Source organism: Mesocricetus auratus, unplaced genomic scaffold, assembly GCF_017639785.1.
Source record: "Mesocricetus auratus isolate SY011 unplaced genomic scaffold, BCM_Maur_2.0 Super-Scaffold_100009, whole genome shotgun sequence".
Taxonomy (NCBI): domain Eukaryota; kingdom Metazoa; phylum Chordata; class Mammalia; order Rodentia; family Cricetidae; genus Mesocricetus; species Mesocricetus auratus.
Window position 1 is genome coordinate 14,244,086 of NW_024429193.1, and position 27,419 is coordinate 14,271,504.

Consider the following 27,419-nt stretch of genomic DNA (forward strand, 5'->3'; position numbering starts at 1 on the left):
ATTCATGCACATTCTGGATGTACTCAAGTCTTTAGTGTGTGCCTGAAATGTCACATACTGTCACTGTGCGATTGAATGCAAATGTTTTAAGCACTATCCCTTCTTGTGACTTAAGAAAGTAATTACTACATTTTAATAAGAATGTAGACAGCAGTGTCCGGTAAGAATCTGAATTCTGGCAACTTTATAATTACTCTTCTTGAGTCCAACTTTATACAGGGTTGTCATGTACAGATTCTTTTAAAAGTTAGGTTAATTCATCTTCACTTAAACATGTGGAATTGTTCCTGGCCAATACAGAGGCCCCAATATAAGTAGAGTACTTTTTCCAGCTGCTTCCAGTGTTGTTATATAATTCCACAATCATTGTAATAATGTGTATTATTTATTAACTGCTACTCATGCTTTATGCCTTCCCCCATTTGTCATTGCCACAGTTTGAAAGCAGTCCCATCCTTTCAAGGCTTAACTTACTCAGCGTCTTCTTTTCCAGACTATTCCTCCCCGACTCTTGGATTTGGAAGCATTTTGTTTTCATAGCATTTGTTACAGTGACATTCATTCAATTCTCTACAAGATGGTAACTGAAAAAGGAGCGCTTAAGACATTTGAAAAATAATTGGAGATATAATACTTTGTTAAGGCTTATGAAAAGGAAATAGGATAAGTGGACTGGACTGCACTGTGCTTCCCAGTATTCAAGTCATTGATATGAGGAAAGATTGAAGCCAGCACTTAATTTTCTTTACAATATTTTACCTTTCTAAAATATGTATGTAGAATAATTACCGACTGGAAAAGAGTCATCCTTGTAGTGATCCACTACCAACAAGAAAAAATAGTGACCTGTTTCATAAACACTCACAAATGGTACTTAGAATGTTGTACAGTTAATGGGTTGCTAAATGGCAGGAATTTAGGAATTATGTTGCTTTGGCTTTGTTTTTTTTAACATTAAAAATTTTGAAATAATGATATACTAGCAAAAAATTCCAAAGATAATACAGCATGTTTTGCTTTTTAGTTCCTAGAAAACAGTTGAGTACTGTCCATCTGTTTCACTAAAATAACCAAAAAATGCTTTGCAGGTTCCAAAATAAAAAAACATTCCCTGTAAGTAACAGTTTTAAAGCGTATACCTCTGTACTATGTGCTACAGGATTTGACTGTCACGTTGTAAGTAACAGTTTTAAAGAGTATACCTCTGTACTGTGTACTACAGGATTTGACTGTCACGTTGTAAGTAACAGTTTTAAAGAGTGTACCTCTGTACTGTGTACTACAGGATTTGACTGTAACGTTGTAGACAAATGAAACAGGTTAAATTAAGTCAAAAGAGCCAGTGGGACAAGCCTAGCTAAGGCTGAGCATCCATAATTAATAATAAGTCTCCATGTCTTTACTTAAGAGCTGGTTGGCAGTCCAAACAAAATTCCAACTACTGAAGTACAGTACAGGGATGTGCACTTGAGAGTAGGTGGATCATGAACTCAGAATAAGCCTGAGCCACTAAGGCAGCTGCATCTCAAAAACAAAGAATAATGCATTTTACAAACTTTTTTGTTTTAGTAATAGTTTTGTTTTTAGTATTATTAAAATGAACTAATTTTTAAGAGCTCTATATTGTACTTTCTTGTTTTTGATACATTTGTGAAGTGAAATTCACATAAATTAGCCATTTTAAAGTGAGCAGTTCACTAGCATCTAAGCACTACCTCTATTTTCTCTCAAAATATTTTCATCTGTCTGTTGGAAATGATCTAACACAGCTAAAGAAGTACCCCATTTCTCCCCATCCTGCTGTGCTTTAATGAACTTGCCTGTTATAAATATTTCATTGTAGATCTTTAGAGCCTTGCGTTGTTCACTGATTTTGATATGTACACTTTATTCTTTTTTAAGGAGGAATGGTATATTGTGTCATGTGTTATCCATCTCTTGATGGGTCTCTGAACTGTTTCCATCTTTTGGCTTTAGAGAAAAGTGCTATTATAGATAAAAGTATTTGCTTAGATAAATACTTGTCTTCAGTTTCTTGGGATATCAACCTAGGGGTAGAATTGCTAAATCATATTCTGTACTTAAGATTTTGGTAGATGCCGAAATGTGTAACAATAAATAAAAGACCCAGAGACTGATACTGGGGTTCAAGCTTCAAACTGAAGGTCAGAAAAACAAAGCAGTTCACCACTAGCTTCTTAGTTCTACCTCAGGCTGAATGGTCTGATCCTGTCTCCAGGAGCTCTCACCAGGCCTCAGACTGCTGCCTCTCCTCAGTGAGGCTAGAGAATCTTGAGACTTCAATGTCTTCTTATCCTCCTTGATACTAAGCTTTCCTATCTTCAGTGTGGCTAGAGAATCAATGGCTCCTACTGAACACTGAAGGCCCTGCTTCTATTTTTCATACCCCTCTAGTGCTGGATTAAAGATGTGTGATCTGTTACTCTTTTAGGCTGATTCAATCTAACTCAGAGAGATCTGGCCAACTCAATCCTGAGTCCTAGGATTAAAGGTGTGAACCTGGCTTCTATAGCTTGTGGCTGAGTTTGCTTTTGAATCTTCAGGCAAGTTTTAATAAATGATAAATAATGTATCACCACAAAAATGTTTTCCATTACAAATACACTTAGAGTCTTGACCAGCAAGCTCTTGAGCTTCCTCGTGAGTAGCTGTCCCAATGAGTCCCAGGTGGCATTTCATTGTCCTTCTTACCTGTATTTCCCCAGAGCTGTTTCAAGCATCCCTTTAGTTGTATCTCCATTGACTAATGTTACTCTTACGTATCTGTATGTAGATTTCTCCTGTACTTTTGTTCTATATGTAGCACAAATAGTGACACTGTTTCATTTGTATTCACTTTACATGTAATTTTAAAAGTTCTTTTGACATTTTGTTTTCTGTTCTGGGTTTTGCTTTCTGAACTCTTGTCCAGAAAAGTTGTATATTTCTGTTTTCTGCATTCTTATGATTTTTTTAAGTTACCTTTTATCCTAGAGTATTCTTGTATAGCTTCTTTCAAAATTGTGTCTTTCATTATATAAACACCATATTTCCCTTTATTGATACCATTTTGCAAATTCACAGGAAGTGTAGAAACCACTGTTCTATTTAGGCCTTCTTTGTTTATAACAAGTGTTAAGTATTTGCTGTGTATTCATTTTGAACCAAATTTTATGCTTCAATTTTTTCTTTCATTGCTTAAATATACTTCCAAAAGCTCAAAAGGAGAAGGAAAGTTCATTATATTTTCCATTTTGACAAGGTATTATCCATATTTTTACTCTCTTCTTACTTTTTTTTCTTTTGGTTTTTAGAGTCCTGGCTGCCTGGAACTCACTCTGTAGATCAGGCTGGCCTGGAACTCATAGAGATCCATTCGTCTCTACCTCCCGAGCACTGGGATTAAAAGTATGTGCTGCCACTACCCAGCCATTTTTTACTTTCTATTTAAAATTTTTATATTCTTACATTAGTGATATATATAATTCCCAACCTTTCTTTTCCTCTTTCCCTCCTCCACCTCCACCCTATCAAATTCATAACTTCCTTTATACACGCACACACACACACACAACCTATGGAGTATATTTAATGTTGCTCATATGTGTGTCTAGGGCTGACAGCATGGAATTAGATAACCTGTCCAGGGCTCATTCCTGGAGAAAACTGATTCTGTTGTCTCAGCAGCCATAACTTGCTTATAGCTCTTCATTTGGGAGATTTTCCCCATACCCAGTGGCATGTCAACTGATGCTGTCATTCTGCAGCCATGTTTAAGTGACCATTGTTTTTTAGCTTATATAGGTGCATCTTCTCTATCATATATGGAAGACACTATAGCACAGTAGATGCCCTGGTCCTCTGGCTCTGAAAATCTTTCTGCTGTTCTGTATTGTTCCATTGGGTGTGGGAATTGTTAGAAATGTACCAGTAGACATTGGGCAGTTCTCTTGTGTACTTTGAGTAGCTGTGGATTTCCGTGAAGCTTCTTTGATGAGAAGTGAGGGCTATGCTTATCTCTAGGTATAAGGATAAGTATCCAGAATGCAGCTAGGAATTGTACTGGTTTAGGAAAGTTTCAGTAGTAAGTTCTCCTCTAAGGGCCGTGACTTCAGCTAGGTGCTTGGCTGTGTTTGCAGTGTCAGACATGAATCTCCCCCTCCTAAGTTGGCTTTTTCCAATTTGACAGCTGTTGGTTACCCCTAAGATGTAAGTGCCACTACTGCATGTTTGGACACATCTTCCTGTGCTGGTTGTTGGTATTCATAGGCTTTACAGCTGGTAGCTCTATTGACTTACACTTTTCCCTCTGCTTGCATAGCATCTTCAGATACTATAAGGGTTAGTCCTCAGAGAAGAGGCGTCCAGCTCCGCTTCTCCAAATGCTATGACCAAAGTGTGTGGTGTGTTTAGCAAATAAGGTCTTACCTTCAGTTTGGGGGGCAACCAAGGGCAGTGACAATAGCTTATATTGTTTTCTAGTCTCTTGGAATCCCCTAACCAACAACTTGAAGGAAGGCTTTCCTTGCCTGATACTTTGCCTGTGTGTATGCCTGGTCCCCACATATGTGCTGTGCTCCCCTGGAATTAGAACTACAGACAGTTCGTAGCTTTCATGTGAATGCTGGGAACTGAATCTGGGCTCTGTGAAAGAACGTAGTTTTAACTCTCTCTCCAGTCCTGGCATTGAGGGGTTCATTAGATAGTCTACGTACTCCATGGTATTACAACTTTTGATTAGCTGTTTATAGTCTCCAAAAAATCAATTGGAGAAGGAAAGTCCTCTGTATTTAGGGATATTTTTATTCTCTTCATTTTTGTTGTTGCTGTTATTGTTTTTTCAATTTAAATTCTTTTTCAGTTCCCTCCCTCCCTCATTTATTTTTGCCAACTGTTGTGTGTAGACACAGGCACATGAATGTCAGAGGACAACTTACAGGAGTCACTTCTTCTCTTCTGTGTGTGTCATGGAATGCAGATCTGTCTTCAGCCATGACAGCAGATGCTTTTGAGCCTCCTCCCTAGCTCTTGGTTGAGAGAGCTTTTTAAAGCCAATCTTTGAGTTTGCTTTATCAGCGATGATTTTATTTTCCTTTCATACCTATGAGAGTTATCTTGCTCATCGTACTTGAAAACCATGTTCTCCAGATAGAGGTTTTTTAGCTTCAGTTCTCGTTACTATGGCTGCCTATTCTGTGGTCTGCATTCTTTTTTATGTAAGGCTTCAACTTCTCTAGTTGCTTTCAAGTTTTTTGTTAATTATGATGAGTCTTGACCCAGATGGATGTATCTGGGGTTTCTTAACTCTAAATGTCTCTGTCTCCTGCCAGGTGTTAGTTTTAGCTGTCTTCTTTCTCGTTTATTTCTTAGACTGTTGCAACCCTGTCGGATTACAGCCCAGGCCCCACAGTGTCCCTTGTGCCTGGGCTCTGCTTCCGTTTCTCGTCACTGTACTGCAGCTCTAGAATCTTTGGTTCTTGTTTGTTTGCTTGTTTAAGTTTCTGTTGTTCATCCTCCATGTGTGGGCGTTCTGCCTGCATGTATGTCTGTGCCAGAAGAAGGCAGTGGAAAGGGCACTTCTGTGTACATGGTGACTAGATCTGAACGCTAGCACGCCTGGCTGTTGGCAAATTTTAATAAATAAACTAGAAAGTAACTAAATCCTAAGTAGATTTCAAAAAAGTTTCTGTAAAATAATTTCTTTTCTAAGTACATTTTATCTGTGAAATATTGTATTCTCTTCTACATTTTTTACAACTTTTTCTGTTGTTGTGCTCAAACACCTGAGAAGAAGAAGCAACTTAGGAAAGGATTTGTTTTAACTTCATGAGAGGACACCGTCCACATGACAGAAAGCCTTAATGTATGAAGGGGACACAGTCCACATGACAGAAAGTCTTACTGCTGAGGGGACACAGTCCACATGACAGAAAGCCTTATTGCTGAGGGGACACAGTCCACATGACAGAAAGCCTTATTGCTGAGAGGACACCGTCCACTTGACAGAAAGTCTTCCTGTGTGAAGGGGACACAGTCCACATGACAGAAAGTCTTACTGCTGAGTGGACACAGTCCACTTGACAGAAAGTCTTCCTGTATGAAGGGGACACAGTCCACCATGACTGAAAGTCTTACTGCTGAGGGGACACAGTCCACTTGACAGAAAGTCTTCCTGTGTGAAGGGGACACCGTCCACATGACAGAAAGTCTTCCTGTATGAAGGGGCATAGTCCACATGACAGAAAGTCTTCCTGTATGAAGGAGACACAGTCCACCATGACTGAAAGTCTTACTGCTGAGGAGACACCGTCCACATGACAGAAAGTATTCCTGTGTGAAGGGGACACCGTCCACTATGACAGAAAGCCTTATTGCTGAGGGGACACCGTCCACATGACAGAAAGTCTTAGCAGCCAGAATAGCAGGATACTGTCCACACTGGCATCTACCCTCAGGAAGCAGAGAGGAGACAGGAAGTGGAGCCTGATTGTAAAAACACTAGAGACGCATTCATCTCCTTCAGCCAGGTTCCACATCCTAAACCTTCTATAACCTTCCAGAATAGTGCCACTGGCTGTTCAAACACATAAGCTATGGGCAACATTTCACAGTCCAGTCACAACTCACGCAGTCAGTTATGTGTGTGTGGATTACTTGAGGCAGTGGACATTCCATTAGGACATGAGGTGACATTGGAATTGTGGGTACTATTCAGTGCTACATTTTCTTTTGTTCTTGTTTTGCCTCTTCTTATCCTGCAGAAGTAGTTCTGAAGGTTTGGTCTTTTCACAACCATTCTTACTCAGTTCTTAGGAAGGAAAAGTGTGCATTGAGCTCAAGCTGTTACAGAATCAACTAGATTATCATCTTGAAAACTTGGCCTGCTTGTATTCCTTTCCTATATGCCTTGGTTCTTTTCTTCTTCTTCTTCTTCTTCTTCTTCTTCTTCTTCTTCTTCTTCTTCTTCTTCTTCTTCTTCTTCTTCTTCTTCTTCTTCATTATTTTCTTTTATGTTTTTCTCTCACCTTATAGCAATCAAAAGTTAGGTGTTCATATTTGTGTAATGCTATCAAGAATGGTTATGAAAAGTATGTAGACATTCATTGGGATATATAGACTTTGGTGTGGTGATTAATTTTGGTGTGCATTTTTTAACTTGTATGTTTTTTATAGTGACATTTGTTTTTAAAGGAAAAGGTAAAGAACTTAGTTTGGCTCTCCTTTTCTTTACAGAAAGGGCGATTGCAAGACATGAAGTCCGGGAAATTGAGCAGCGGCATACAATGGATGGCCCTCGGCAAGATGTGGCTGTAGATGAAGAAGAAGATATAGTCATCATTTATAACAGAGTTCCCAAAACTGCCAGCACCTCCTTTACCAATATCGCCTATGACTTGTGTGCAAAGAATAGATACCACGTTCTTCACATCAACACTACCAAAAATAATCCAGTAATGTCATTGCAAGATCAGGTAACTACCATGTAGGGAATGTGAAAATGCTTTCTGGTATTTCCTCTAGTTTGGTATTGCAGGGGATGAAATGTTTTAAAGGGATGTGCACATTCTTGTCAGTTTGGGGGCAGGGAGGGGGGCGAACCAATTTTTTCCCAAATTTATAATCTTCCTAATACTTGACATATTTGTGGAATAAGCAAACTGATGAATAGCTAGAAGTCTTGGACACAGTTTTGATATTCTTCCTTATGGAATCTCGTTGTTTGTTTTTTGAGACAAGCTTTCTCTATGTAGTCCTTGCTGTCTTGAAGTTCACTCTAGAGATTAGACTGGTCTTGAACTCACAGAGATCCACATGCCTCTGCCTCCCAAGTGCTGGGACTAAAGGCATGCTCCACCACCACCCAACATATAATCCTTTTTTTTTTTAACTTGATAAGATGCCTGCAGCAAAACTCGTTTTATTGTCTCAACTTATGATGAGGAAGTACTAACTCGATACCTGTACCCTCTTCTTTACTAGCCGCCTGAATTTCACTTCAGTAACTCATGGATATATTAATCATAAATGAACCTCTTGGAGAAAGATTGTGGCTGATGTCTTTATCAAAATCTTACCTTTTCATTGTCAGCAATTTTAGATGATCATGTGGACAGGTAACTTCATAAAATGGCATTGTAAAATAGAGGAGATTGTTAAATGAAGTCTAGTTTATTCATCTCTTCCAAAAGTAGCTTATATTTTCCACATACCTGCAGTGATCACTATAGTTATAAAGTTCTTATTTTAAATAGTGAAGGTGATGGGTATTTGACCGTCATAAAGAGAAACTGAAATCCTAGGTAACCCCAAATGCTATTAGAGTAGCTTCGTTAGAAGGTATCCATTAGTCTTACCGCATCTAGGACTTGAGCTGTTTGGAAGCAGCGGAACATGTTTTGTTATGGAATTGAGCATTTTCCCACTGTTAAGCCTATCTATAACCCTGATACTATATAGAGAATAAAACTGATATGGATTTTTGGCTCAAGAGCTGTTTTTGCTGTCTGTAGGTTAATTTATCTTTCATAAAACCAAAACTATGTCTCTTAGCCAGATAATTTTCTATTGATGAAAGGAAGCACAAGCTTTTTTACACTGTTGGTTTTTTTTTTTTTAAGAAAAACTCACAGCACAATATTGTATATCTTAAGGGACAACATACTAAATGTTATTTTTGCATTCTGTGTAGTAGGTTTGTATTGTTGCATTGCACGGCATACCTTGACTTAAAAGGTATAACATCAGATTTCATCAGCCATACTTTTTTTAACTTGTTTGTTCAATTTTACTTATTTTGTGTCCGACCTTCCAAAATTCTGGCAGCTAGAAGGCATCTGGCAGTGACAGCCATGCTTTTTTTCTTCATGAAATGTAAGTGTGGAGATGCTCGCCACACGTGACATCTGTCGGCACCATAGCTACATTTCCAGTTGCATTTGGATAGGATGTGTCGTCTGCTTTCCTTGCAGCAGCTTGGTGTTTCTATAGAAAGAGAAGGCAGCGCTGGCCTAAAGCAGTCGGCTTACATAACAAACAGCACCGAGAGCTGGTTTTTGTAGAACACTTTCTGGAAGTAGTCTTAAGCATTAAATAACATACTCCAAATGTCAGCCAGTAATTCAAAGCCTGGTCCTAATTAGGAGTGACTTACACAGATGTGTCCTCCGATGCTATATGTATAAAGTTTTCTGATCTCCTGTGTAGAAGCCATTCTCTAAAATCAAGCCACATTGCTGCTCCCTTTCTTTGGCATGACATGTTTAGAGCGCTTTCATTTGCAACCCAAGAAGCTTCATCTGCATGTAAACTTACAACTTTAATTTTGAAGTCAGTTTTCAATAACCCATCTTCTATACTATAGTTCTGTTTTAATGTCATTTTTGTTGTGCCGGTATACAATATTTAGCAAATTAAGTAGGAATTAAGGATGGTTTTACCCTTCTCTAAGCAAATAACCTCAAATCGATGTCTGACTTTAATGAATGTGCTGTCAAACAGACCCCCCATTTAAAGGCCAATTGACTCATCCAAAAGCTAGGGCTGTATGTATTAGGAGACCCTGGTCCACTTGGATCCTCATATCCAAATGGAGCTCTTCCAATCCAGTCCAGTCCAATCCAGCTCATCCCACCCAGCTACACTAGGCACCATGTAACTACATCCTTAACTACTTTTCTCAAAGTCTAGAAGCAAAGCAGTAAACATGTTTAGTCTGATACAGAGCTGTTCAGGAGATGCCAGCAGTGACCTCCTTAACCATCCTGGAAATCTGCTAGCCTTGCTCTCAAGCGTTTCACTTACCTTACTGAACATGTGATACATACAAAGATGGCGCCACGTTCTTTGGGAGAAATACCAATGAAATAAAAATGTCTTTCAAAGAGGGTAATGAAAACATCAGTGTATGACAATCTCACAAAATGCTGTGTGGACATAACTGAAGAAAGCAGACGTCCACGTCGTAGAACGTCCTGTGAAACAACTCTCCTTGTCTTTTCTAAAGTTTCAGGGTTGTGATGACTGGAAAAGCACAAGGATCTGGGGTGAGTCTCACACTGCAGGAGACTGAGGTGTGCAAAGCAAAGCGTGTGATCTCCACTCGGTCCTCGTGCATGAGTAATGCACATGTGGTATTTAAGAGTGAAGCTCGCATGTGTGCTGTTCTCGGGTATTTGAGAACAGTGTTTCTGAACACACAGACAGCACGCTGCAAGTTGCAATGTATTGACAGTTACAGATCTAAGTAGGTAGTTTGTGGATGTTGGTACCAGACCGTTTGGACTTCCATAGTGTAGAACTTGTTTGTTTTGGATGGACACAAATATGCATGAATGCTCTACCTTAGTCTCCTGTCTGAAATGAAGCAGTTAGGACAGTGGAAGAATGAAGGTTTTTATTTTTGGTGGTGATCCTAGTCTTTAGTGGTTGAGCCATCTCTCCAGCCCAGAATGAAGGTTTTAAAAGAAGAGATTAATAGAATATAAAGCACAAGAAACTAAGTGATTAAAATGAAGTGACCTTTGTTAGTTTGGTGTTTGAGGTGGCCTTTAATTCAGATGTTTGAAAAAAATTTGCAAAGGCTGGAGAGGTGACTCAATGGTTAACAGTGTTGGTTGCTCTTCCAGAGGGCCTACGTTTGATTCCCAACACTCACATGGTACCTCTTAACCATTGGCCACAGTTCAAAGGGATCCAAGTCCCTCTTCTTGCCTCTGTGGGCACCAGGCATATGTGTGGTACACAGACACATATGCAGACAAAACACTCTGTACACATAAAAAATAAAATACATTAAAAATAAAAAGAATTGCTGAAACAGCTCTTCTATTAAGAGCAATAAGTGTGATTGACAGCATCCTGTTTGGTCTTTCTTAAATCCATTCTGTTCATATGCTTAAGTTGATTAATTATCTGTGATCCCTCTTGACTTAAGCATTGAAAGTGTCTAGCCCTATAGGACAACATAGTAAAGTATTTCTGTTGTATATGCTTGTGTGCTTTATTAACTTACTCTCAAACTACCTTATGCTCATTTTCATTATAGCCTGTAGTTTGCTATGTTCTGCAGATACTTCTCAGAGCAACATGCTAGCTAAGCATTTGAAACCTATTACGTGTGAGCTAATCATTGGTAAAATGCTGTTCTTACTCTGAAGAACCAAATGGAGCCTGGTGTTCTGCATTTTTAAGAAGCTTCTACTTGATGCTACAATTTGAGGATCGGTGATTTAGAACAGTCTGGTGGTATACACAGGCATGATGATATCTTTTCAGAAAGTTCATGTTTCTACTTTCCTGACAGCATTCAAATGTCTCGTCCAGTAGACAGTCTAGCCTTTTGGATCATTGACTAAACCAGGACTTTCTCAACTTCAAGGCCTCTGCTGTACCTTTTTGTGTAATAAATTCCTCCTTCAGTTGTCTTCTTGCTACCTTTTAGTATTTCAAATTAAATGACAGGCCCTTGGGCCTTGACTTTGGACATTGTTATATTAAATGTTCCTTTCAAAATATTGGAACCACATCACTCCTAGCACTAATCAATTTATAAAATTATGTTACTTGTTAGTTTCATTTCTTTTTGTCTTCCTCTATTGTAGTAGAAGCCCCTTGAAGGATTGTTCAATGTATGCCTCATGCTTGTTTCTCAAACGGGTGACCAAGACATGGAAGATACTTGATGCATTTTTTGTTAAATGATGAATGTGTAAGCAAATGGGCCCTTAGTTGACCATAGCACCATGGTTACAGCTGTAAACAAAGTAAACCCTCTGCTTGATGGGAGTTTGAGACTTAGGACTCTTGAGTGACTCAGGTCTGAACCTCAGGCTCTGTGCCCTCCTCTGCAGATAAACTTACCTTTGTTACCCACTCACTAGCTTTCCCCTGAGTATAGAAAGCCTTCTCTCTGGTTTAGACTAAAAACACACACCTATGACTCTACGAGAAATGTTTGTTTGAAGTAAATTTATCAGGGGTTGGTGAATAGGAATTACTCAAGTTAATAGTAGTCTTCATCTCGATAGATAGCCATTACAAAGTTGGAATCAGGCCAGAGTATTCAGGGACACTCCCACTCCTTCAGGCAGTGGAAAGGAGTTCTTTTGTGATCACTGACGAACAGGATGTGAAATCTCTAATGTAGGCCTAGATACCATTCGTACAAAGGTGCTTTCTTAGCTTTTCCTTTAGAATTGGTTCAGGTCTGATTCAACAAGCAAATAAATCATGTAACACCACATACACTGTTGTGTTTTCCCTAAAGGTGTATTGTGATTACTTGCTAGCCTGGCTCTGCTTGAGTTATAAAACCAGACAGAAGTCATAGTGTAGAATCTGCTCCAGGCTAGCCATAAAGACATTATTTTCATGTACTGTATCTAACTACTCCTTCTGAGCCATCCTTCTTGATAGCATGCTTCAGTCAGAGTGTGGGAGCTCTATCTGAGTTCTTCCTTCTCCCTGCCAGTGTCCAGTGTTTGCAGCCTCCTAAATGTCATTTGATGCTGTTGCATTTTGTTGTCCTTCGCCTAAGAGGAAAGGAAGAATCTGTAAAGTTCACTGGCTGCCTCACGCAGGCCCTGTGGGCAACGTGCCCTGGTGTAGCACGCTAGAAGAAAACAAACGGAAGGGAAGAGCAGACATGCGGTGCAGGCTTGAGAAGGTGGGGAGGTGGGACCTGGGACCAGGTTAGTGGGTGTGGAAACAGGGAAACATTTGAGAGCTAGAGGATGCGCATTAAATATGGATAGAGAAAAATGGCTTAATGGATACTTCTAAAAGGAAGCCTTCCAGAGTTGTCCTTCTCTAACGGATTACTTACAGTATCTCCATGGAGTATATCTTTGAAGAAGGGCGTGTGAAAGGATACGTGTGTAAATGGCACTCCCACATGTCCCAGCTGCTTTCCACAGAAGTGTGATGCAACACTTAGCCCTTGTTGTAGTTCGGGTTTCTATTGCTGGGAAGAGACTCCATGACCACGGCAACTCTTACAAAGGCAAACATTGTATGGGGAGGGGTGGCTCACAGTTTCCAAAGGTTAGTCTGTTATCATCGTGATAGGGAACATGGTCGGAGCATGACAGTGTACAGGCAGACGTGGTGCTGGAGAATTCCACAACTTGGTCCAAAAGCAGCCGGGAGTGAGCTGTCCTACTGGGTATGGTTTGGGCATATGTGAGACCTCAAAGCTCTCCTCTACAGTGACAGACTTCCTCCCACAAGACCACACCCACTCCAACAAGGCTGCACCTCCCATTAGTGACACTCCCTTTGGGGGGACCATCTTCTTTTAAACCACTGCACTCCACTCCCTGGCCCCCAAAGGACTGCAGCCATGTCATAATGGAAAAAGGCATGCAGTCCTACTTCAACAATCTTAAAGTTACCTAACAGTCTGTAAGTTCCTATAAAATCAAAATCAAAAAGCATATCACATACTTCCAATATATAATGGCACAGGATATATATTACCATTCCAAAATGTAAGGAAGGGAACATAGTAAGGACCAAAGCAAGACCGAAAACCAGCTGGGCAAACTCCAAACTCTGCATGTCCATGTCTGATATCAAAGCATGCTTCAAGTCTCTAACTCCTTTCAGCTCTGTTAACAGCAGCACACTTCTTTCCTAGGGCTGGTTCCACTCCAGGTTAGCAGCTCTCTTCTCGTCTCTGGCGTTTCCAACATCCTGGTTTCTCCAAGGCAATCCAGGGTTTAACTTCACAGCTCACGCAGTGACTTCTCTGGGCCTCTTTTCAGTGAAACCCCTTACACACCTGACCTCAGCAGCTTTCCTTAGTCACAGAGGCAAATTCCATAGCCCCTTTGTCCTGTCCTTACCTTCAGAACCACGTGGTCAAAGCTACCAAGTTCTGCTGACTGCTGGGGCTGGGACATGGCCCCCTCATTCAATTACATCTTCACCAACTTTCTGGTGACTGCTGGGGCTGGGACATGTTCCTCTCATTCAATTACATCTTCACCAACTTTCTGTTTTTGATAGTTTCCTTCACTGCCTAAGGTTGGTTGTCCTGAAACTTGATCTGTAGAGCAGGCTGGCTTTCCACTACATCTTCAACTTTCTATTTTTGAGGGATGCCTTCACTGCCCAAACTTGGCTATTGTGGAACTTCCTCTGTAGACCTGGCTGGCCTCAAACTCTTGAGATCTGCCAGCCTCTGCCTTCCCAGAGCAGAAGGCTTGTGTCTGTTCTGGGATTAAAGGTGTGTACCACCAGACCATGCTCTAAGCTTTCCGTTAATTTCTTTCCTCAAGTTGGAAATTTAGCTGGGTAGGATCTTGCCCTGAGTCCACCATTCCTTTATTACATTTCCTTGATATGTTTATCTCCTTGAGCAGAGAGTTAGCTCTGTTCTACTTCCTGGTGCTCTTTTTCTCCTCGAGTTTTACATTTCGTATCTTACCTTTCTCGGCTCGCTCCTTGTCATTATAAATCCTCATTAGAGGTACCACCAACAGCCACATGGCGGGCTGTTTTGAGATTTCCTCTGCCAGTGGAGTTGTCCAGATCTCTTTAGCCTCAGGCAGACTCGTCTTCAGACTGTCTTCCGGCAAGGGCAAAAGGCAGCCACTTTCTTCACCACAATATCACAAGAACAATCTCTAGGCAGTGAGTTCTCATCAGAATCCTCTTGAGTCGTGTCCGTGTCCCCCCCCCCCCCCCCGTTGAAGTCAATCTAAGAAAATGTGGTTTTCAGTGTCCTTTTTAAAAAAAACTACAGGATGATTTCCTTGGTCTCCCCCACCTTTAAAATCTGATCCTACTAATAAGTTCAAGATTGGTTATAGCATAATATTCATGCCTTTTCTTCTGTCTGCGGCCTCTAACAATCTTTCTCAATCCACCTGGAAGTACTTTAATCTGTGACCTGTTTTTTGGATTCTTGCTTCTAGTGTGCTTCCGGCCTTGCAGCAGAGGTGGGAGTTAGAGTGAATAAAGTGGGCAGGGTTCATGGCTTCTGCACTCCTCTGTCTTATGTGCGGTAGTAGTTGATATGACTACCAGAAAATCTGCTGCATTTCAGGGTATCTTCCTGTAACAGTACAAGGATAACCTTGTCCAAGCATTTTTTATAGCCCTTTAGCCTTCGCTAACGCCACAAAACAAGCCTCACATTAATAAAGTTAAGAGCCAGCTCCTAAGCTCACACCTTCTGAAATGGTGTTCTTTACTGTGGTCTGGGGATGACCAACACCACTTCCTGAAGGTTTATTAGAAATGAGAATTCAGGTACTACTGCAGACCTGCTGCATCCAGATCTATCTCAACAGGAATTCTGGGTGGTTTGTTTTTGCATTTTAAATTTTGAGAAGCCTCGCAGCAGTCTAACCCGACCCCCTGGGATTCTCCGTGTTAAAGGACACAGGTTGGATGAGCCATTCATCTTCAGGATGCCTCGGGTTAATATTGACCATCCTTAGGGTTGTTCAGGGAAAGAGAGGATGCCGAGAGTGTACGTCTCACTCTTGTTGCCCTGAGTCTCTTATCACATTCTACTCCTTATTTGTATGCTGCGGTCCTCTGACATTTACCTTCTGCTGCAGCATTTCCCTAGAATTTAATCTAACACCTTTTTCACTTCCGCCCTAAACCACCATGTCCACATTGAATCTCAGCTTTTGGAAAACATCTGAGTTTCTGAGCATGTCTTAACTGTGAAAACACCTCTTTGCGGCCACCGCCTTCTCCTCCTCCTCCTCCTCCTCCTCCTCCTCCTCCTCCTCCTCCTCCTCCTCCTCCTCCTCCTCCTCCTCCCCTATCCCCTCCCCCTCCCACTTCTTCTTCTCTTCCTCCTTCCTTCTCTTCCTTCTGTCTTCTTCTAAATGAGTGTATGGGTGTTTCCCCTCGTGTATGTCTGCGTACCTTGTGGTGACTGCGGAGGCCAGATGAGGCATCGGATCCCCTGAACTGAAAGTGCAGGCGGCTGTGAGCTGCCACGTAGATGCTGGGAATCTAGCCCAGTTTCTCTTCCGCTGCAAGTGCAGCAAGTGCTCTTAACCACCAAGCCATCTCTCCAGACCCTCTTTACTTGTGGTAGTAAAGATTTCCATAGGACCCAACATAATTAACTATTACAAACACATTTCATGTCATGCAGTTTTTACAGATTCAGATTTTGTATTATGTAGTACTTTATTTTCATTGTCTGTTTTATATTTTTTGTTCTGTTAGGTGCTTGATTTAAAGAATGAATAGGAATGAATGCAAGAACCTCATACACATGCCTATATATATGTGGCTCTCAATGTTACTATCATTTGTGTCAGTTAATAATGTGTCCCCCTAAAACTAAACTGTCCCAGAACCTTGTTTTATCCAGTGAATGTTTTCTGACTTGTGACTATAACTGTCCTGTCCCTAACTTACCCTCAGGCCTTCTGTAGACAGTAGTCATCCTCAGTCCCTGCTGTAATGACAGAAGCCCAAGGTCAGATGCTGCAGGATAGGTCCATGTAACTGAGAATCCCAAGGTCAGATGCTGCAGGATAGGTCCCTGTAGGTCAGGTCTGAAACGTAGGGGAAAGACTGATACAATGCCGTAAGCATGGGCTCTGTTCTTCTGGGATGCTACAGTCTGCCTTTTCTGCAGTGTAGAGCAGTAGGCCTTGCTGTGTCTCTCTCTCCAGAACCGGTCCTAACCAGTTCCTGTTTATTGTACAGACTAATTTCCTTTGAGAAATTGTGTAGCTGCTGGCACTCAGATTCTTTAACCAGTTTTCTTTTCCCTTTTTTTTTTTCTATAAATTTTCTCTAAATTCTTTTAAAATAATGGTCACTTACAGAATTTTTCATATTAACTTTCTCTGTACTTCCAATTCCAGTAAAGTAACAAGTATTTAGGGTCTGGGGAGTTGCCTCAGCAGTTAAAAGTGTATATTGCTCTTGCATAGGCCCTTGAGTACTGATGGGGAACGTTCTTCTGTGTATGTTTGTCTTATCGGTTAAATAAAGCACTGTTGGCCAATAGGGAAGTGACTTTTCCTTGCCAGCTGCTTTGGTTTTTCCCCACCAGTCGCCTGGGCTCTGCTGCATTGTAGTCCCCAAATAACACACAAGACGCTGTATTAATTATGAAGTTGTTGGCCTTGCTTGTTTCTTACTGGCTAGCTCTGACTTAAGTATTTATCCCATAATTGTTAATCTAAGTATTTCTCTTAACCGGAGAAAAGTTCTGGACATCTTACTTCTCTGGCTGGCTATATCGTGACTCCCTGTGTTTCTCCTACCCAGAGTCCTCCTGTACTCCTAGTCCCACCTCTCTTGCTTCCCTATTGGCCAACAGGGAAGCAAGATGGGTGGGACTAGGAGTCGTGGAGGATTCTGGGAGATGAAGTAAAGAGAAGTCGCCATGTGATTTAGGCAGGAAGTGACATGGCAGTGCAGAATCAGTATATAATCAGGGACAAGCAGGAAATTGGTCTCTTCTCTGTGGAGACTGTGAGCAGACGCAATGTAGACCCCAAAGGAGTAAGAGGTCACATGGAAATACATGGATTATTAGAAAATGGGTGAATAATCAAGACTACGCAAGCCAATAAGAAGCCCAAGTCACCAGCCAACAGCTTTAATTAATATAGCATTTCGTGTGTTCATTTGGGACTGACACAACTCTGGGATCAGGCTTGAGGCATACATTTACATGTAAATCTGACAAAAGCTTAAAAGAGGACCTTAGACACAAAGGAACAGAGACAAGCATGGCTTCTTGGTAGCAGCATTTTCCCGGGTAGGCCATATTTTCCTAGAGACAAGCAGAGAGTCGAGTGGCTCCTTTAAGGGAGTGTTCCTGACTCGGCATGAGCGACAAAAAGCTGCAAGGCTCTTTTAAGGGGACCTGCTAACAATCGAATGGTGGGTACGAGCAGCTGGCAGCGGCAGTGAGCACATCTCCACGCTGACAGCATGCTGCTTGATGGCAGCAGAGACCAAGGCAGTGAGCACAGCTCTCAGTGCTGGCGGTAAAGATACCCCGCCATGTTGGAAAGACAGCGGCTAAGCAGCTGCAGCTCTAATTTTAGCAATGTTGTTTAGCAGATAGAGGACTCGTGGCCAGAAAAAGATAGACAGTAAAGACAGCCTCAGAGGAGAAAAGTAAAACCTCTAAAGTTTAAAATGTGTTAACAATATATGTAGGCTTGTGAGAGAAAAGAAACAGGATAAAGTAAAAAAAATTAAAAAAAAAAGAAAGAGTATTTGGGTGTGGTGGCATACGCGTTTAATGCCAGTACTCGGGAGGCAGAGGCAAGCAAATTTCTGTAATTTCAAGGCCAAACTGGTGTACAGAGTGAATTCCAGGACAGGCAAAGTTACACACAGAAACCCTGTCTCAAAAAATAAAATAGGAAAAGAAATAGAGTAATAAAAAAGCCACATAAAGATGGAAAATACAGTCTGGATACTGTTTGTTATTGTGTTATGTTTGAATTGTTTGGTTGCTGAAGAAAGAGCAAAAGCTGCTAACAGATATTTGATTATAAATGCTCCTGGATTAATTCACATTATATATTTTAAAGATGCCTTGAATTCAAAATTAAATTTAAGGGCATGTTACTTTGGAAAAGATTTTATTTATGTTTTCACAAAAAATGAAAAGCTTTGGATTCCTTCCAGGCTGATATGGTTTGATGAAGCAAGAACCCCTGAAGCAGTGGCCCAGGTGATCCAACATCTAAAACAACTGGGACAAGGAAGCCTTGCAGATCACTACAGCCAGGATTTCTGGGTTTTCTTAGGATCCCCATGACAGCGCCCCAGAACAACAGGAAGCAGTTTGGAGAGAACAACGCCCACATTCCCAAATATCACTTATAAATGTTTGTTTTTCCTTTAAATGGGGTTGGTTAAAAATGGCAATGATCACAGTCAATCTCTTTTTGAAGGACAAAGGGAATAGGATATAGAAATGAATACTTTGTATTGGAATGAATTTTCATTTGTTGATACAAATTTAAGGTCAGTTTTGTTATATGTATGTTTCTCCTTGTTTAGCTGTTTATACAACTCTTTTAAAAATGTAAAGTATTATTAAATAAGATGATAATCACCTGAAATAGTCAAACTTATAGTTATGTTAGATTTTCTAGATATAAAGAGATATTTCAAATGGATAGATATTCTTCAAACCTTTCAAGGCCTTCAGAATATGGCATTTAAAATAGTTTAGGGTTTTTCATGACAGACACATCTGCTCCTGGCACACAAAATACGTCAAAAAGGAGGATGGGCATCACAGAAACTCATTATGGAGTTTGCCTTTGACATGGCAAGACTAACCATTTGGGCAAGAAACTGCTCTTGCCTAGACTGTTTGATAGACTGGACATGCAGGACCCACAAGAAAGTGATTAATGAATTTGCCAAAACAGGACAGTCCTGAAGGGTTCCTGCTTCATGGAAGACTCTGACAGACATTCTGCAGGACACAGAAAAATGACTGACAAACTGCCAATGCAGGTGGATAGTTTAAAATTTCCTGCTTTGCTAAGAAGTCTGCCAGACACACTGTTGCCTATGGGCTGAAGATGCATTCTCAAACGCTACAAGGGAACATCAGATGACTGTCCTGGCAGCGAGATGTCTCTTTCTGTTCTAGAGTTTGTAACTATCCTTCTGTTGTCTTTGATGGAGACAGGTAGTTATGGTTATAGTTTTCCTTAGTTAGAATTAGAGATAACTTACATATAAGACTTTATACTCACAAAGATAGGATAGATGATAGAATATTTTCTATAAATTTTGGCAAATGTAAATGAACTAAATATTGTAACTGTAGTTCTTAATTGATGACTGTTCGTTATATATTTTACCATGTTAAAGTTAAAGCCCTTTTTTAGACAGAAAAATGTAGATGATGGGGAACATTCTTCTGTGTATATGTTTGTCTTATTGGTTGATCAATAAAGCACTGTTGGTCAATAGGGAAGCAAGATGGGTAGGACTAGGCGTTGAGGAAGATTCTGGAAGATGTAGTAAAGAGAAGTCGCCATGTGATTCAGGCAGTGCAGAATCAGCATATAAGCAGGGACAAGCAGGAAATCGCTCTCTTCTCTGCAGAGACTCTGAGCAGATGCGATATAGACCCCAAGGGCGTATGAGGTCTGGACCTTTTCTCCAGGAAGATAAGGCCATGAGGAAATACATAGATTAGTAGTCATGTATTAATAATTAAGTCAGAGCTACCCTATAAGAAACCATAGCCACAACACTGTCAGAGGCAGAAGGATCTCCGTGAGTTCCAGGCCAGCCTGGTGTACAGAGTGAGTTCCAGGACAGCCTCCAAAGCAATACAGAGAAACCCTGTCTCGGAAAAAAATAAAAACAAAAAGAAACCATAGCCAGTGGCCAACAGCTTTATACTAATAAAGCATATGCATGTTTCTTTGGGGTAGAGAATAGCAGTGGGACCTAGCAGGGCCAGAGAAAACTCATGTAACAGAGTTCAGTTCCCAGTACACACCTCAGGCAGCTCACAGCAGTCCTTGCGACCAGCTCCAAGAAATCCAACCCTATCGTGGATTCTGTGGACACCAGTCACACTCACATTGCACAAGCCCACGCAGTGATACATGCACACAAATACATAATTTTTTAATATCTGGATATGTTAAATGTTTTGATTAGAACAAGCTTATATTTCCAGTCTTTAAAATCTGCTTATAGTTATCATTAATCATTTTGGTAGTGATTTTAATTTGTCTTTTTTATGATTACTTTTTGAATGTGTATCAGAGAAGAAAACATTTAATGTATGGAATGAGCAGGGTGTGATGGAACACAACAGTAACCCCTTGAGTGGCAGGAGGATCAAGAATTTGAAGTCATCCTCGGATACATGATGAGCTTCAGGTTCACCAGGGTTTCATGAGACCCTGTTTTTAGTTTGCGTGTATGCGCGCGCGCACACACACACACACACACACACACACAGTGAATTCCTTACGTAGGAATGGAGCAACTCCTCTTCAGTCCAGGTTTGATGCCTAAAGAATCTGGGTTCTGAAGTCTTCAAAGGAATGCAGCAGCTACAACAGTGGTGATACAGGCAGTTACAGGGTAAATGAACTCACAGGTGAGGTGGAAAGGCAGAGCGCAGCAAATACAGCCTTATCCCTATCCTCCTCCCGTGCTGACACGCTCATTGAGAAATCCCTTACAGCTCCGCCTAGTGGCTTACCTCTTAGCTGATTCCAGTTTAGTCAAGTTGGCAATCGTGGTTTACCCTCATGGAGGGGAAATACCCTGAGACCGCCTACCACCTTGTGTTTATGCGCTCCACTGTACTTGGGTGTGGTAAATGAGTACATGCAGATCACACTAACTGCCCTTACTGGATCCTTACCCTGGGTGGGGGTTGTTTTGCTGTTGCCAGTATCATTTTCTTTACATTGCAGTGAAGTAATGAGCATGTCCTTTTTTAGGTACGCTTTGTAAAGAATATAACCACCTGGAATGAGATGAAACCAGGGTTTTATCATGGACACATTTCTTACCTGGATTTTGCAAAGTAAGTAGCATCCAAAATGATGTACTAAAGATTGTTTTGTATGTCGTCAGCATAAAACAAGATAACTTCATTAAAGTGTGTTAGGATTTTTTATATATATCCATCCTGGCACACCTCTTTTAGACCTGTAATTTAAATATTCCTTCCAGTGCTTTACTGCCCTCTAGTGTTCATAAACTGACACTTCTCAAGTTAATTACAGGAACTGATGTTCTATTAAGTCAGGGAGTGTGATACAGTTTCTCATACACAACTGGAAGCCCAGGCCTGGAGTGCCCAGTTTTTTAACTTAGTCACCGTGGCTCACCAGGTTACTGACTGAGAAAATAAACTCTCAGTTTTTGGTACCTGAATGTGCTTTTTCCTAGAACGACTGTGTTTCTGCTTTGAAATTATGAGGTATTAGGGGGACACTTTTTAAAAACTCAAGAATTTCCTTTTATGTGTGAATTCAATTGTGTAAGTCAGGGTAATTTTGTCGAGTAATTCTCTTAAAGAAATTTTCAAAAGACTGTATACTACAAACTGTTTAAACATTCTGTGCCTCTCAAGGGCCCTTGCATCATGAAGGGTAATCAGGAAATTGATTAAAAGAAGTAGCCCGAGTATAGCATCTATTTGAATGTTCTCAGTGGGACACCTGGCGCCATTGCTGTAAAACCTGACATCCAAACGCTCTGCAAATACTTCTCTGTGTTAACTTCAGAACCATCAGAAAATGTACCGCTAACTTTAGGCATGTTCAAGTCAGTTTTTAAATTAGCAGTTGTGTCTTACAAGAATATATCAACTGTCAAAATTAAAAACGCTTTCTGTGTAAATTTTTTAAAACTAATGTTTGTTTGTTTGTTTTTTAAAGACTTATTTATTATGTATACAGTGTTCTGCCTCCAGGCCAGAATAGGGTACCAGATCTCATTACAGATGGTTGTGAGCCACCATATGGTTGCTGGGGATTGAACTCAGGATCTCTTAAGAGCAGCCAGTGCTCTTAACCTCTGAGCCGTCTCTCCAGCCCCTCTGTGTAAATTTTAAAATGAAAGGAGTATCTCAATTCCATTTAACTTTTTAGTTTTGAAAAGGAAAAAGAACAGAAAGGTATGTCACTGGGTCAGATAATAGGAAATCTTAGCCTCTCTGGAAATCATATAATTAATGAATTGCCCACATATTACATAAAGTGATATAGCCCTGATTTCCCTCATAATTCCTAGGATCTTTCAATAATGTACACTTTTCCATAAATAATTCACATTGCAATATTGAGAGCATTTTATAGGCAGCTTTAAAATAAACTAAAATCTCTCTCTGTGAGGCACTGAACCGGTTTCATAGCTGTATTTGTATGCATATTTCCCTGAGGGCTGCATTACCCTTCAGTCAGCGTTTGTTACCCTTTCACCTAAATGATTTAATTTTTCTCTACATGACCTGGTTTATAATACTGTAGGTTTTCATTATTAGAATTATATATTGAGTGATTTTTGCTTTGGGCACGGTCTTGTGCATAGAACAAAGCTATGGTGTTTGCTGAGGTGCTTGGACTTGAAACGTATAGGGTTTTTTAAAGAGTAGTCTTATTAAATATTGACAACAGTACTGGGTTTGAATATTTCCATATTGGCTCATGCTGTTGGAAGTAAGTAATATATTGTGAAAATTTTAATAAACTAACAAAATTTTAGACAAATGGCTAAACAGAATCAATTAGAGGAAACTGGTGTATTGTAATGTATATAGTCAAGAAATACTGTAGCTTGATAATCATAGACTCTGTGACTTAAGGAGGGAAGAAAGAAATATCGTTTACCTGTTTTAAAGTTCTTTATTCTTCAAAACATTGAGCTGAGAATGGTGGCTTATACCTGTAGTTTTAGTTGCATATGAGTCTGATACAGGAGGAGTACATGTTTGAAGCCAACCCAGACAACTTAATGAGATCTCATTTCACATTTTAAAATGAGGGCCTAGGTAGATGACCCGTAGGTAAAGTAGCTGTATCACAATTGTGAGGACCTAAGTTTGAATCCGTAGAACTAAGAAACCAGGCTTGTAGCCTGAGTCTGTAACCCCAGTGCTCTTTTGGGGAGGGGGGAGGGGGGAGGGGGGACACAGACAGCAGAGTCCCTGGGAGCCCGACAGCCAACTAGTCTGTTGGCAGCAGCAGGGAAGCCCTGGCTCATAGGACATGGAAAAGGAGGATGGACACCCAGTGTTGTCCTCTGACTTCACCCCTCTCCTTCCCCTCCTCCCTCGTCCACCCCACCAGGCCCCTTAGCCCCCACCCAATCCCCACTCGGATTCCCAGGTGAGGCCCTCCATGGGGTATTTGCATAGTCTGTCATTTTGTTCAGGACAAGACCCAGGCCCTTCCCCAAGGCTGAGAGAGCGTCCCTCATTGTGGGATGGGCACCCAAAGTCCATTTGTATGCCAGGGATAAATACTGATCTACTACCCAAAGCTCCAAAGATTGCTTAGGCCTCCTCACTGACAGCCACATTCAGGGGGTCTGGATCAGTCCCATGCTGGATTCCCAGCCATCAGTCTATGGTTCAAGAGTCCTTGTTCAGGTCTGCCTTTCTTTCTAGAGTGAAGGATTTATGCTTCCTGAAAATTGAAAATATCCATAACTATCCTACTTAAATTTATATTGTTCATTTGTCAGTAGCATTTATTGAATAGGAGTCATCCTAACAGATGAATGTTCTTGATACCACAGCATCATTGGTGAGATCAGTTCATTCACTTTTTTGAAACCAAGCAAAGGCAATCTGCTACTGATATGAACCATTTATGACTAAGAATCCCACACAAATATGTACAGTATGTGATTTGATCATCCCTAGCCATAGTTAAACAGACTTAATGACTGATGTAGTTGGCATTTTCTTTGGGCCACCAACCAGCTCCCAAATAAAGACACAAAGACTTAATGTTAGTTATGAATGCACAGCCTTATCTTAGGCTTGTCCCACTAGCTCTTTTAACTTAATTTAACCTGTTTGTTTTCATCCACGTTTTACCTCAGGGTCTTTACCTTTATTTCGTCCTGTATGTCCCACTTTCCTGCCTCCTCAGTGTCTGTCTGGCCCCTCTCATCTCCTTTCCTGTCTCTTTGAGCCTAATTGTCCTTCTACTTACTCTCCCTGCCTACAAGTTCTGCCTACATCTCCTTCCTCACTATTGGCCAGTCAACTCTTTAGTAGACTGATCAGGTGCCTACAAGAGGCAAGGTAAAACAGCAACACATCTTTACACAGTTAAACAAATGTAGCACATCTTTACATTGTTAAACAAATGCAGCACATCTTTACATAGTTAAGCAAATGTAGCACATCTTTACATAGTTAATAGTTAAACAAATGCAACACATCTTTACATAGTTAAACAAATGTGGCACATCTTTACATAGTTAAGCAAATGCAGCACATCTTTGAATAGTTAAATATTCTGCAGCAGACTGGCAGGATTGCTCAGCAGGTAAAGGCTCAGGTCATCAAGTTTGATGACCTGAGTTTGACCCCTGGAACCCACCCGCATGATAAAGGAGAGAAGCTTCTACCAACTATTCTCTGACCTCAACACATGAACATAAGGGCACACACTCACCACCACCAACAACAATAATATTGTGGTTTTAAATTGGTACTTAAATAGACATGGGAAATACAATACGTTGCAGAAGTCTCAAAGTATAGTTTACCCAAAGGCTGTCTGCACTCCTCACTCCTGAGTTCTCAAGGCTGCATAGGGCTGGAGTTGTCTAGTTGTGCCCAGTGATGGCTGGAGCATGTGTCAGGTTTCTGAGTGCCACACAATGTGTCTAGATGAGAAATCACTGATCAGCCTCTAGGGTACAAAGGAATTCATGCCTCTAGGGTCTGTGTCAGGGCCTCTCTGTGCAGTTTTCTAAATACAGGCTGTGTGACTGTCTAAACTCCTCAGTAAGCAGCCACCGCGGCATAGAGTGGGTAGACAGGGCCTGCCAGACACAGACCTCCAGGGCCTCTGCTGAGACTAGCCCCTCAGGACAGACTGCTTCCTCATTCCTTGAGGACATAGGTAGGTATTTGCCATCATTTCTTGTTTTTTATTGCATCCTAAGTATGAAATATTTCCCAGTTTTCACATACTCAGTTTCATTTTAATTAATTCATTTTATTGCTTCCATATACCACCAATACTTTAGACTTCTGTATATAATTCAGAGCATGCCTGAACTAATGAAAACACTGACCTCATCACTGGAATTCTGCTGTTTCAGATTTGGTGTGAAGAAGAAGCCAATTTATATTAATGTCATCAGGGACCCTATCGAGAGGCTGGTTTCCTACTATTACTTTCTGAGGTTTGGAGATGATTACAGACCAGGATTAAGGAGACGGAAACAAGGAGACAAAAAGGTAATGTGCTTACTGTTGATCGTAAAGTGCTCCTTGATTAGTGTTGACACTTTGTAAGGAGCTAGGACTGCAGCAATAGTGAAGTGTGACACAGTGAAGATAATTCGGTGGCTGGACTGTTACAGGTACAATATTGTTTTATTACAGTTATTGTTCTCCTTGCTACGTCAAAATACATGGTTTATTTCCGTTCATGGTTTGAAGCTATCCATCAGGGTGGGTAGGCATGGTGGCAGGAAGGAGAGGTATCTGTATTCAGCATGCACGCACACATACATGCTCAAGTATATTTCTCTGGAAATGCCTTCCGCAAACAAAGCCATACTTTGTCTCCAAGGTGATTCTAAGTTGACAATCGGTATTAATCATTACACCAACAATTTCATAGGGGGTCATTATTGATGAATCTGGTTTTGTATATATCCTGGTTCTTAGTCTTGTTGATGGTGTCTTAGAGTTTATTGCTATGAAGAGACACTGTGACCACAGCACCTGTTATAAAGAAAACATTTCATTGGAGTGGCAGCTTGCAGTTTCAGTCATTTTCATGATGGGGAGCATGGCCGTGTGCTGGCAGACACAGTGCTAGAACTGAGAATGCTACATCATGCAGGCAATAGGAAGTTGACTGAGACACTGGGTGGTATCCTGAGCATAGGAAACCTCAAAGCCCGCCCCCATAGTGACACACTTCCTCCAACAAGGCCACACCCACTCTAACAAAGCCACACCTCCCAATAGTGCCACTCCCTGTGAGATTATGGGGTCCAGTTACATTCAGATGACCATAGATGACAATCTACATTTACTTTAATCACCATCTTATGAAAACTGTTTTCCTAAAGCAGCTTTAAACAAGGAGAGAGCAATGACTAAAGCAGGTTTGTTGTAGCACTTCCTCGGAGGTATCCTCAGAGTCAGGTTCTCAGAACCACACTGGATTTGTTCCTTTTCCAGTGGAACACCTTTGTAAGCGTCATGCTCAAACGTTCCCCACGGTATGGCCAGGCAGTGAAGGTGTTTGCTGCCATGCCTCACAACCTGAGTTCAATTTCTGGGACCCACTTGGCAGGACAGAACTGTCCTCATTGTGAGGCATGCACACACAGACAACACTACACACACCCCAGAAGCAATAAATAAATAAATAAATGTAGTTATTTAATTACGTAAGGCTTAAGAGATACGATCTAAAATGATCTTGTACTTACCTCTCTGAAGCTTGATTTCCCCGTGTGCCCAGTGCAGTGCTTCAGCCACACAAAATACAAACGCCCTTAGAACTCATTATCTCTTCGTACTGTTTGTATGCATGTTGTCCCTCATGCTTAGAGTACTTTTTCTTCTCTTTAAAAAGCCTTTTGCTTACATCTAATATCAAACTTTATCATTACCTCTGCCATGTATTTGTCTCTGACGTTCACAGACTGAGATAGTCACATTCCTTTCAAGGTTCCCAGGGCTGGAAAGATGGCTCAGTGGGGCC

General features: G+C 40.9%; 1 protein-coding gene across 2 annotated transcripts in view; it reads left to right on the forward strand.

The window, feature by feature from the left end:
• Hs2st1 (heparan sulfate 2-O-sulfotransferase 1) overlaps nt 1-27,419 on the forward strand; it is a 135,683-nt gene that overhangs the window by 98,271 nt on the left and 9,993 nt on the right. For both annotated transcript variants that reach the window (XM_013121883.3, XM_005081916.4), the window contains exons 2-4: nt 7,234-7,472; nt 21,444-21,529; nt 25,795-25,933. In XM_013121883.3, coding sequence (XP_012977337.1) covers nt 7,234-7,472; nt 21,444-21,529; nt 25,795-25,933 — 464 coding nt within the window. The remainder of the gene's footprint in view (nt 1-7,233; nt 7,473-21,443; nt 21,530-25,794; nt 25,934-27,419) is intronic.